This window comes from Bombina bombina, chromosome 4, assembly GCF_027579735.1.
Source record: "Bombina bombina isolate aBomBom1 chromosome 4, aBomBom1.pri, whole genome shotgun sequence".
Lineage (NCBI taxonomy): Eukaryota > Metazoa > Chordata > Amphibia > Anura > Bombinatoridae > Bombina > Bombina bombina.
Window position 1 is genome coordinate 983508314 of NC_069502.1, and position 11483 is coordinate 983519796.

The window sequence follows — 11483 nt, forward strand, 5'->3', positions numbered from 1 at the left end:
TAAATACAAGTAGCACTTTGCTATTTCCAAACCACTTTTTTTTCAAAATTAGCGCTAGTTACATTGGGACACTGATATCTTTCAGGAATCCCTAAATATCCCCTGACATGTATATATTTTTTTTTTAGAAGACATCCCAAAATATTGATCAAGGCCCATTTTGGTATATTTCATGCCACCATTTCACCGCCAAATGCGATCAAATAAAAAACATTGTTCACTTTTTCACAAATGTTTTCACAAACTTTAGGTTTCTCACTGAAATTATTTACAAACAACTTCTGCAATTATGGCATAAATGGTTGTATATGCTTCTCTGGGATCCTCTTTGTTCAGAAATAGCAGACATATATGGCTTTGGTGTTGCTTTTTGGCAATTAGAAGGCCGCTAAATGCCACTGAGCATCACACGTGTATTATGCCCAGCAGTGAAGGGGTTAATTAGGGAGAATGTAGGGAGCTTCTAGGGTTAATTTTAGCTTTAGTGTAGTGTAGTAGACAACCCTAAGTATTGATCTAGGCCCATCTTGGTATATTTCATGCCACCATTTCACCGCCAAATGCGATCAAATAAAAAAAAATGTTACATTTTTCACAATTTTAGGTTTCTCACCAAAATTATTTACAAACAACTTGTGCAATTATGGCATAAATGGTTGTAAATGCTTCTCTGGGATCCCCTTTGTTCAGAAATAGCAGACATATATGGCTTTGACGTTGCTTTTTGGTAATTAGAAGGCCGCTAAATGCTGCTGCACATCACAAGTGTATTATGCCCAGCAGTTCAGGGGTTAATTAGATAACTTGTAGGGAGCTTGCAGGGTTAATTTTAGCTTTAGTGTAGAGATCAGCCCCCCACCTGACACATCCCACCCCCTGATCCCTCCCAAACATCTCTCTTCCCTCCCCCACCCCACAATTGTCCCCGCCATCTTAAGTACTGACAGAAAGTCTGCCAGTACTAAAATAAAAGGCTTTTTTTTAAAAATATCTGTCTAGCTGTGATGGACCCCCCCTTAGCCCCCAACCTCTCTGATCCCCCCCAAACAGATCTATAACCCTTGCCCACTACCTATTTGCTGCCATCTTGGGTACTGGCACCTGTCTGCCAGTACCCAATTTGCCTCCCAAAAATGTATTTTTTTTTTAAAAATTATGTAATTAATTTTTTTCTGTAGTGTAGCTGCCCCCCCCTCAATCCCCTCCTCCCTCTCCCCCTCCCAGATCCTTTTGAGTGTTATTTCCCCCCCTCCCTCACATTGGTGGCAGTGGTTGTTGCGCAATCGCACCCGGCGTGCACATTCCACATTCAGGAACCGGATGCCGGTTAGCAATGTGCTGCCCACCCGCCTCCCTGCAGCTGTTCCCACCCACCAACGATCGGGCCCATCGCTACCGGTACGAGTGGCTCTCTCTGCATCGGTTTTGGAAAAAAGGTATTGCAGTGATGCCTCAATATCGAGGCATCACAGCAATACCTTGAAAGCGGCTGGAAGCGATCAGGATCGCTTCCAGCTGCTTTAAACCCTTATGTCGTAGAGGGTACGTTGCTGGTCTTTAAAGACCAGGTTATGTGCGACGTACCCTGTACGACATGCGTCGTTAAAGGGTTAATAAAGTGAAGAAACAATGTTCTTTCTCTAAATGTTTGGATAATGATGTGGTGAGGACCCACATTTTTTCAAATTATGATTCAGACAGAGCATACATTTTTGAACAACTTTCCAATTTACTTCTATGATCAATTTTGCTACATTCTCGTGTTATCCTTTATTGAAGGAGCAGCAATACACTACTGTGAGCCAGGTGAACATATTGGTAAGCCAATCACAAGAGGTATATATGTGCAGCCCCCAATCAGCAGCTAGCTCCCAGCTTCTGAGCCTACCTAGGTATGATTTTCAACAAAGGACATCAAGAGATTGAGGCAAATCAGGTAAAAGAAGAAAATTGGAAAGTTGTTCAAAATTGTATGCTTATCTGAATCATGAAAGACAATTTTTAGGTGTCCTGTCCCTCTAAATTAACATTTTTATTTTATTAAGTGCTGTGGACTTTCTCATAAATTAGAGCCATTAATATCCATTTATTAAAATAAGCTCAAAACAAAGTGTCAATTTTTAATGATCAAGTGTTTTCTCATTGCCTGATTAGAACTCCCTTTGGTATAGATTTAAAAGATAACTAAATAAAAATAAAAAAATTATGAAGAACACCTTCAATACACACAAATTTGTACATGTTTCTAATCATAAGCAAAATAAAATAAAAATGTTGATGACCCAGAGATAATGTACTTGGACAAGTTTACAAATTCATTTAGTGGCTGTTCAAACTTACTAGAATGGCTTAGAAAATACTGTATATTTAAAAAAAAAAAAAAACAGGCAGTTTACAATGCAGAGGCATTAATCAATAAAAAAAAGAATATGTTCATTGTGTCAACAGCAGAGTTCAAGACAAATAATAGCCTTTTTAAAGTGTTTTATATTTCATAGTCCATTAAAAAAGTATGAGGCCCAACATATTAGATTTTTTTTTTTTTGTTGTTCAACAATGTTAAAAAACAAAAAAACAAAACAAACACACATAAACACTACTGTTTTTCCTAAGCAATTCACATTGTAGTAATGTGGCTCCAAAGAAGAAATTCTGCATACATAAATATAGTAAGCTTGTTTGTATGCACCATCAGCATAAGTTTATTTCAGCTAGGGTAATGTGACTCTCAGAGAAAAGAAACTTACCGTATCCTGAGTTCAGAAAGGCACAAAGCCAGCTGTTGGTAGATTTATTTTTTTAATACTGATCCTGACAGGTAAAAGATGTACATACAAACATAATCTGCCTACAGAGAGCAGTGCCGCTCATTAATCCATTATTAAGTGATTGCACTTTTTAAAACATATACTAGCTTTTTTATAAGAAGCAAAACTGCCCAAGCCTATTGACAGTCAGCTGACTTATCAGACAGAGGACAGGGGGTATAATATCCATGTCAATCATATTGATTTGTTGTTTTTAAAGCAAAGACAAATCTGATACAATCTTTTGAAATCAACTGATTTTGGCCCTGTGTTTAAAGTGGCTCTGTGTTACAAGTGGCAGAGTTACTCACTGCAGTCCCACTAACAGGTAAAACTTACTAACTATACACCTGCACAATGATCTCCATGTATTTTCTGCTCTGTCTACCCTTCTCCCAAAACTTACTGCATGTCCTTATAACAACACCATCCACACTATCCATATCTTGCCCTCCCTTCTCAAATCCCCTATGGTGTCCTCTCATGAACTACTCTGTCTCCTTAGAAATACTTCCCCATCTAACTCTCCTATCTCTAATCATACCCACTCCTACAAGTCTCACTCTCACCTCCTGTCACTCACACTCCTACTACTGCTGGTGACGTCTCTCCTAACCCTGGCCCTGCAGCAATCACCAAACTTCCACATTCTCGCTCAGTCTCCCACTGAAAAAACTTTAGGTCACGCAATACTAACAATCACATCTCCATTACCAACAGCGTTTATCCCCTCTCTTTTCTTGTGCTCTCTGGAATGCACGCTCTATCTGTAACAAACTTACAACTGTTCACGACCTGTTTGTTTCCAACGCGTTCAACCTTTTAGCAATTACTGAAACCTGGCTGTCTTCCTCTGACACTGCTTTCATTGCTGCTCTCACACACGGTGGTCTCCACTTTAGCCACACACCTAGGCTAGGTGAGAGACAGGGTGGCGGTGTTGGGATCTTACCTTCCCCCTCCTGCTCCTATCAGTACCTATCTCCATTTCCATCTCTCTCCTTTTCTTCCTTTGAAGTCCACTGCATTCACCTGTTCTCCTCCCTCTCTCTCAGAGTGGCAGTTATCTATCGCCCTCCTGGACCCACCTCCAAATTCCTTGACAACTTTGCTGCCTGGCTTCCTCACTTTCTCTCTACAAATACACCTACTCTAATTCTGGGGGACTTCAACATCCCCATTGATAAACTATCTGCCCCTTCTACTTCTAAACTTCTCTCTCACTAACCCCTTCGGCCTCTCACAATCCAACCTATTCCCTACTCACCACGATGGACATTCTATTGATCTTGTATTCTCCTATATCTGCTCTATCGCTGATTTCACCTGTTGACCATTTCCCATCTCAGACCACAATCTGCTCACCTTTAATCTTAATATACAGGCTAAACCTACTTCTCCCCCTCTCCCCCGCACCTGTAGAAATCTGCACACTGTGGATCCTCTCCAACTTTCCAACCTTATTCAAAAACACCTCCCCCACACTTCCAGGATATCCTGCCCCGACCTTGTTACAATCCACTATAACAATTCTCTCTCCTCTGCACTTGACACTCTTGCTCCTCCCCAAATAGCCCCATGTCGTCAGCATTCTCAGCAAACATGTCACCTACAAAAATGCTCCCGCGCTGCTGAACGTGCCTGGATGAAATCCCGCTCTGAACCTGATTTCATCCACTATAAGTTAATTCTTTAGTCTTACACCTCTGCCCTTCACTTAGCTAAGCAAACCTACTATCTACTTGCTCGCCAAACCCTAAACGACTCTTCTCCATTTTCAACTCTCTCCTCTACCCACCTGCACCACCCCCTTCATCTGCATTTAGTACTCAAGACCTAGCTGACTACTTTTTCAATAAAACACTCACCTTCCGACGCAACATCCCAACACAAGCCTGAAATCCCCCAACTTCGCTCCCAGTCACCCCCTCTCAAATTTTCTGATTTCTCCCCCCAACCACTGAGAGTGAACTGGGTTCCTTACTGTCTTCCTCACACCTCACTACCTGCCCAGTTGACCCTATTCCTTCACATCTAATACCTTCTCTGTCTTCCACCCTCACTCCATCTCTGACTCACATATTCAACCTATCCCATTCTACCGGTTCATTCCCATCTTTCTTCAAACATGCAAAGGTCACTAACCCACTTCCTGTCCTCCAACTCATTGCTTGACCCCCTGCAATCTGGTTTCCATGCCCAACACTCAACTGAGACTGCCCTCACCAAGGTTACTTACAATCTCCTTTCTGCTAAAAACAATGGCCACTACTCTATACTCATCTTACTTGACCTCTCTACTGCCTTTGACACTGTTCACCATCCCCTCCTCCTACAGACTCTCTGCTCTCTTGGGCTCTGTGACACTGCCCTCTCCTGGATTCATTCTTATCTATCTGACAGATCCTTCTATCTCTTTTGCTGGCGACGACTCCTCTTCATTGCCTTTGTCTATTGGAGTACCTCAAGGCTCTGTTCTGGGTCCTCTACTTTTCTCTATTTACACTTCTTCACTGGGTAAACTTAGCAACAGCTATGGCTTTAACTATCACCTCTATGCTGATGATACCCAGATCTACCTATCCATCCCTGCACTCTCTCCTTCTGTCAATTCTCACATCAGCGACTACTTATCTGACATTTCCTCCTGGATGGCCTCTCACCACCTAAAAATAAACATGTCCAAGACTGAACTACTTCCAATCCCCGAAAATTCTCACCCTGATCTACAAAGCCCTCACCATGCTTCCCCACCCTACCTGTCCTCCCTTATCAACAAATATACTCCAGCCCGCCCCCTAAGGTCCAACAATGACCTGCTCCTTGCCTCCTCTACCATCACCTCCTCCCATGCTAGACTACAGGACTTCTCTCGTGCGTCACCAACCCTCTGGAACACACTTCCTCGAGCTGTCAGACTTTCCTCTTACCTGTACTCCTTTAAACGCTCCCTAAAGACCATTTTGTTCAGGGAAGCTTATCACCCGAATCATTAACAAAGGAATTTCACTTAACCAACAGTTGTCCTCATCTAACTCCTCACTAACATCATTCTCATCTTTGCAGTCCCCACCTCCTGTTTCCCATCCTCCTACCCATCTAGATTGTAAGTTCACACGGGAGTAGGGTCCTCATTTCCCCCTGTATTTGTCTGAAATTTTTTTTCTTATATTGTACTTATATCTTTGTACCCATGGACAGCGCTGCGGAATCTGTTGGCGCTTCATAAATACAGAATAATAATAATAATGATGTAGAGATAATAGTAGTCATTATAACAAATACTATTGTACAAAAAGTTGTTGTTTTAAAAAAAAAATAGCAAAAAGGAGCACAGGTACATATCGATCTATACTGTACCAGATATACAGCTAAAAATAATAATGAAGAATTAAAATGTACACTTTTTTTAGTTCAATGTAATTAATTTTAGTATATATAGTAACATATATAAGAATCAGAAAACTGAAGACGTGAAAATTAGTCACTTGCACAGCTTTAAAGGGACAGTAAAGTCAAATTTAAACTTTCATGATTCAGAGAACACAATTTTAAACAACTTTCCATTTCACTTCTGTTGTCTTATTTGCTTTATTCTCTTGGTATCTTTTTCTGAAAGTCCTACCTACGTAGGCTCAGAAGCAGCAATTAACTAGGGCCGTAACAACTAATCAATAACATTGGTCAAAAAAATAGTTGTCAAAGAATCTCATTATTAATTAGGTGGTCTGCGTTGATTCACTCAGATGTACTCCTGCACGTGGTATTGTGCAACAAATGGGATTTATTTATTTTTCTATCCCATTATTTGGCTTATAATCAGCCAATTAATAAATTATAATTGTTTTTATTTTTTTAAAAAACAATTTTTTGCACAATACTATATGCAGGAGTTCATCGGAGTGAAGAAGCTGGTGCCGTGCAATTGACCAACTAATCGCAGACCACCTAATCAATAATGAGATTTGTTGACAACTATTTTTATGTTCAATCTTACAGATTAGTTGTTGCAGCCCTAAAATTAACTACTGAGAGCTAGCTAGAAAGTGATTGGTGGTTACACTATATGTCTCTTGCAATTGGCTCATCAGATATGCTCAGCTAGCTCTCAATAGTGCATTACTGCTGTTTCAACAAAGGATAGCAAGAGAATTAAGCAAATTTGATAATAGAATCAAGCTGGAAAGTTGTTTCAAAATGTATGTTCTAGAATTTTGAGCTTTATGTCCCATTAAAGGGACACTGAACCCAAATTTTTTCTTTCGTGATTCAGATAGAGCATGCAATTTTAAGCAACTTTCTAATTTACTCCTATTATCAATTTTTCTTCGTTTTCTTGCTATCTTTATTTGAAAAAGAAGGCATCTAAGCTTTTTTTGGGGTTCAGAACTCTGGACAGCACTTTTTATTGGTGGATGAATTTATCCACCAATCAGAAAGGACAACCCAGGTTGTTCACCAAAAATGGGCCGGCATCTAAACTTACATTCTTGCATTTAAAATAAAGATACCAAGAGAATGAAGAAAATTTGATAAAAGGAGTAAATTAGAAAGTTGCTTAAAATGTCATGCTCTATCTGAATCATGAAAGAAAACATTTGGGTACAGTGTCCCTTTAATAAATATCTGGTTTATTAAACATACTAAAAGTGTCTTAACTTATTTAGAATATGCAACTACTCTCTCATCAAAAACAGAGTATGCTTGTTGCCACAACCAATATGAGCAGTAGTTGTTGCTCTACCTGGATACTGAGGAATCCATCATACACTCTGCCATGCAGGTCTTGAGGCAGCAGCAGTGGGCACTGTTGTAACATGGCTCCTGGTGATGTACTCATCACACACACTGTTCCTTATTAACTGTATGTTTATGGTACTGAAAATGGAAAAAATTCAATTTGTAATGCTCTCAAAAACATTATAAAGAAAAAAAAAGGATAAAAATGTACCCAATTTTGAATACAGTAATAAAAATATTATATTATTATGAAATATTTTTTTTTTTACTTTTATTCATATGATGCATTAAAGTGATGGTAAACTTCCCCCTTTGTATAAACAGATTAAACCGATCCGGAATGTTAACAGTATTTTAGATGGAGCTTAATTGATAAGTTGTAAAGAAGATACGATTTAACTTACTTTTTAATGTAGCGCTAAAATTCAAATACCAAGCTCTCCGGCCGGCGGCCACCCACTTTAAAAGTCATATTTTTAGTGAGATAGCGGTTTGAATTGTCCTCCAATCAGTGCTCTAGATAAAAAACAAAAAAAATAACATGTGAGTGCCGTACGGCTGGAGCGTTGATTGGAGAACAGTTCACACCGTTAGCTCACAAACAAAAAAAAATATTTTTAAAGTGGGCGGTGAGTGCAGGGAATATTTATTTCAGTGTTGCATTAACCCCTTAACGACCAAGGACGTACGCCACACGTCCTCAAAAAAAATGCAGTTAATGACCGAGGACGTGTGGCGTACGTCCTTGGTCTGGAAAGCAGCTGGAAGCGATCCTGCTCGCTTCCAGCTGCTTTCCGGTTATTGCAGTGATGCCTCGATATGGAGGCATCCTGCAATAACCCCCCTTGGCCATCCGATGCAGAGAGAGCCACTCTGTGGCCCTCTCTGCACCGGACATCGATGGCCGGTATCGTTGGTGGGTGGGAGCCGACTTGGGAGGCGGGTGGGCAGCCATCGGTGAGATCTGGAAGGTGGAGGGGGCGGGATCGGGGGCGGAGCCTTCGGGGATTTGGAAGGGGTGGGGGGTTGGTATTGGGGGGGGGAAGCTACACTACAGAAAAGGGACATTTTTTAATTAAAAAAAAGCATATTATTCACTAAAATGGGTACTGGCAGACAGCTGCCAGTACCCAAGATGGCGCACATTAAGTCAGAGGGGGAGGGTTAGAGAGCTGTTTGGTGGGGGATCAGTGAGGTTGGGGGCTAAGGGGGATCCTACACAGAAGCATATGTAAATATGCAAAAAAAAATGCACAAAAAAAGCCCAAATTTTCCTTTTATTTTAGTACTGGCAGAGTTTCTGCCAGTACTTAAGATGGCGGGGACATTTGTGGGGTAGGGGAGGGAAGAGAGATGTTTGGGAGGGATCAGGGGGTCTGATGTTTCAGGTGGGAGGCTGATCTTTACACTAAAGCTAAAATTAACCCTGCAAGCTCCCTACAAGCTACCTAATTAACCCCTTCACTGCTAGCCATAATACACGCCATTTAGCAGCATTCTAATTACCAAAAAGCAACGCCAAAGTCATATATGTCTGCTATTTCTGAACAAAGGGGATCCCAGAGAAGCATTTACAACCATTTGTGCCATAATTGCACAAGCTGTTTGTAAATGATTTCAGTGAGAAACCTAAAATTGTGAAAAATTTAACGTTTTTTTTAATTTGATCGCATTTGGCGGTGAAATGGTGGCATGAAATATACCAAAATGGGCCTAGATCAATACTTGGGGTTGTCTACTACACTACACTAAAGCTAAAATTAACCCTAGAAGCTCCCTACATGCTCCCTAATTAACCCCTTCACTGCTGGGCATAATACACGTGTGGTACGCAGTGGCATTTAGCGGCCTTCTAATTACCAAAAAGCAATGCCAAAGCCATATATGTCTAATATTTCTGAACAAAGGGGATCCCAGAGAAGAATTTACAACCATTTATGCCATAATTGCACAAGCAGTTTGTAAATAATTTCAGTGAGAAACTGAAAGTTTGTGAAAAAAATTGTGAAAAAGTGAACGATTTTTTGTATTTGATCGCATTTGGCGGTGAAATGGTGGCATGAAATATACCAAAATGGGCCTAGATCAATACTTTGGGATGTCTTCTAAAAAAAAATATATACATGTCAAGGGATATTCAGCGATTCCTGAAAGATATTAGTGTTCTAATGTAACTAGCGCTAATTTTGAAAAAAAATGGTTTGAAAATAGCAAAGTGCTACTTGTATTTATGGCCCTATAAGTTACAAAAAAAGCAAAGAACATGTTAACATTGGGTATTTCTAAACTCAGGAAAAAATTTAGAAACTATTTAGCATGGGTGTTTTTTGGTGGTTGTAGATGTGTAACAGATTTTGGGGTTCAAAGTTAGAAAAAGTGTGTTTTTTTCAATTTTTCCTCATATTTTATAATTTTTTTTATAGTAAATGATAAGATATGATGAAAATAATGGTATTTTTAGAAAGTCCATTTAATGGCGAGAAAAACGGTATATAATATGTGTGGGTACAGTAAATGAGCAAGAGGAAAATTTCAGCTAAACACAAACACCGCAGAAATGTAAAAATAGCCTTGGTCCCAAACGGACAGAAAATGGAAAAGTGCTCTGGTCACTAAGGGGTTAAAAACTAAGTTATAGTGTTTTACAATTTATGAATGGACCCATCTAAATATTGCTAACATTGCAGATCTGTTTGCACTACGCTGAAAGTTCCCCATCACTTAAATTTGAATTTACATAGTTGCAAATTATTTTATCATTACCTTGTATGTGCTATAATTTCGTTAGATTATGCAACACTGTGTTTACACCCCCCCCCAGATTAAACACAAAGTTAGTGTCCCACAGCAGCAGATCATGCATAGCACTGTTGCTGGTGTTAAAATTACATTCTCTAACAAATTAACGTATGTAATTTTTCCACTAAAATGGCACAAAAAAAAACTGATAAAAATACGCATTTTATTTTGCATCATCCACATAGATGTCTGTTTCATCAGGCTAATATATTTATCACGATAAACTTAGATGTAAATTAAATACCTGTCTGATATATAACTACTACCTTTATACACTCTCTTATTGGATGAGAGTATACTAGCTACAATAAAATAAGCAACTGACCGCAATATATATTATAGAGTATATAATCGTAAATAAATAGAAACCTTCCACTTGCATTCTCATACAGAAAGGTAACATACTAATCTTTCTCCAGGTTCATGGAGAAACAGACCACTTATAATAACGTGACAATAGAAGAAAAAACGGACTAATTGTAATTTAAGCGACTAAACTGGGAATCCTTGTTTACCTGTTAATATTTCTAAAGAATCCACATGCTACGCTCTAAATAGGAGATTAAACAGAACCTTCAACCAGGAAAAGAAAAAAGTTTAAAATCATAACATATTGCATCACGTGGCGAGAGCTAACCTATCAGGAAAGAGGGAAAATGGCACCTCTGATCTGTAGGAACCAGCTGCTTCCACCATGCGAATCACATGACAGATGCTAACCTATCTAGAAATAGAATAAAAGAGGACCTTGGAGGATATGTAGGGACTGAGTCGTTGGACTAGTTGCTTTGCTTACTTACTTACTTACTTACTTACTTACTTACTTACTTACTTACTTGCTTTGCTTCCCCTAATATGGTTATGGTATCGCGTCACTCAGTTGCAAGCTCTTTTTCTAGCTCTATTTTAAATTATGTTCATGGTTGAAGCGACGTTGTGTAATTGGGGTTTATTAGCTATCAAATATTTTGAAATAGATATTTACATGCTCCCAAAACAGCAATTTTTTTTATTTCGAATTTATTTAAATGTTAAAACGTTACTATTTCATGTCCCTAAATAAATACTACGTTTTAAAGGGACATTAAACACTAAATACATGCAAGATAGAATGATGCATTCAAAGAAAAGATTAGT

The 11483-nt window shown here is 39.2% G+C and overlaps 1 protein-coding gene across 2 annotated transcripts in view; it reads right to left on the bottom strand.

The window, feature by feature from the left end:
* FANCL (FA complementation group L) overlaps positions 1-10983 on the bottom strand; it is a 332294-nt gene extending 321311 nt beyond the window's left edge. The window contains exons 1-3 of one of the 2 annotated variants that reach the window (XM_053712034.1): positions 10862-10982; positions 7952-8063; positions 7552-7685 (exon numbers count right to left, since the gene is read on the bottom strand). In XM_053712034.1, coding sequence (XP_053568009.1) covers positions 7552-7647 — 96 coding nt within the window. In that variant the 5' untranslated portion in view covers positions 7648-7685; positions 7952-8063; positions 10862-10982. Of the gene's footprint in view, positions 1-7551; positions 7686-7951; positions 8064-10861 lie in introns of both variants that reach the window. The other variant, XM_053712035.1, reaches the window with a different exon arrangement.
* Between the last annotated feature and the right edge of the window lie 500 nt (positions 10984-11483).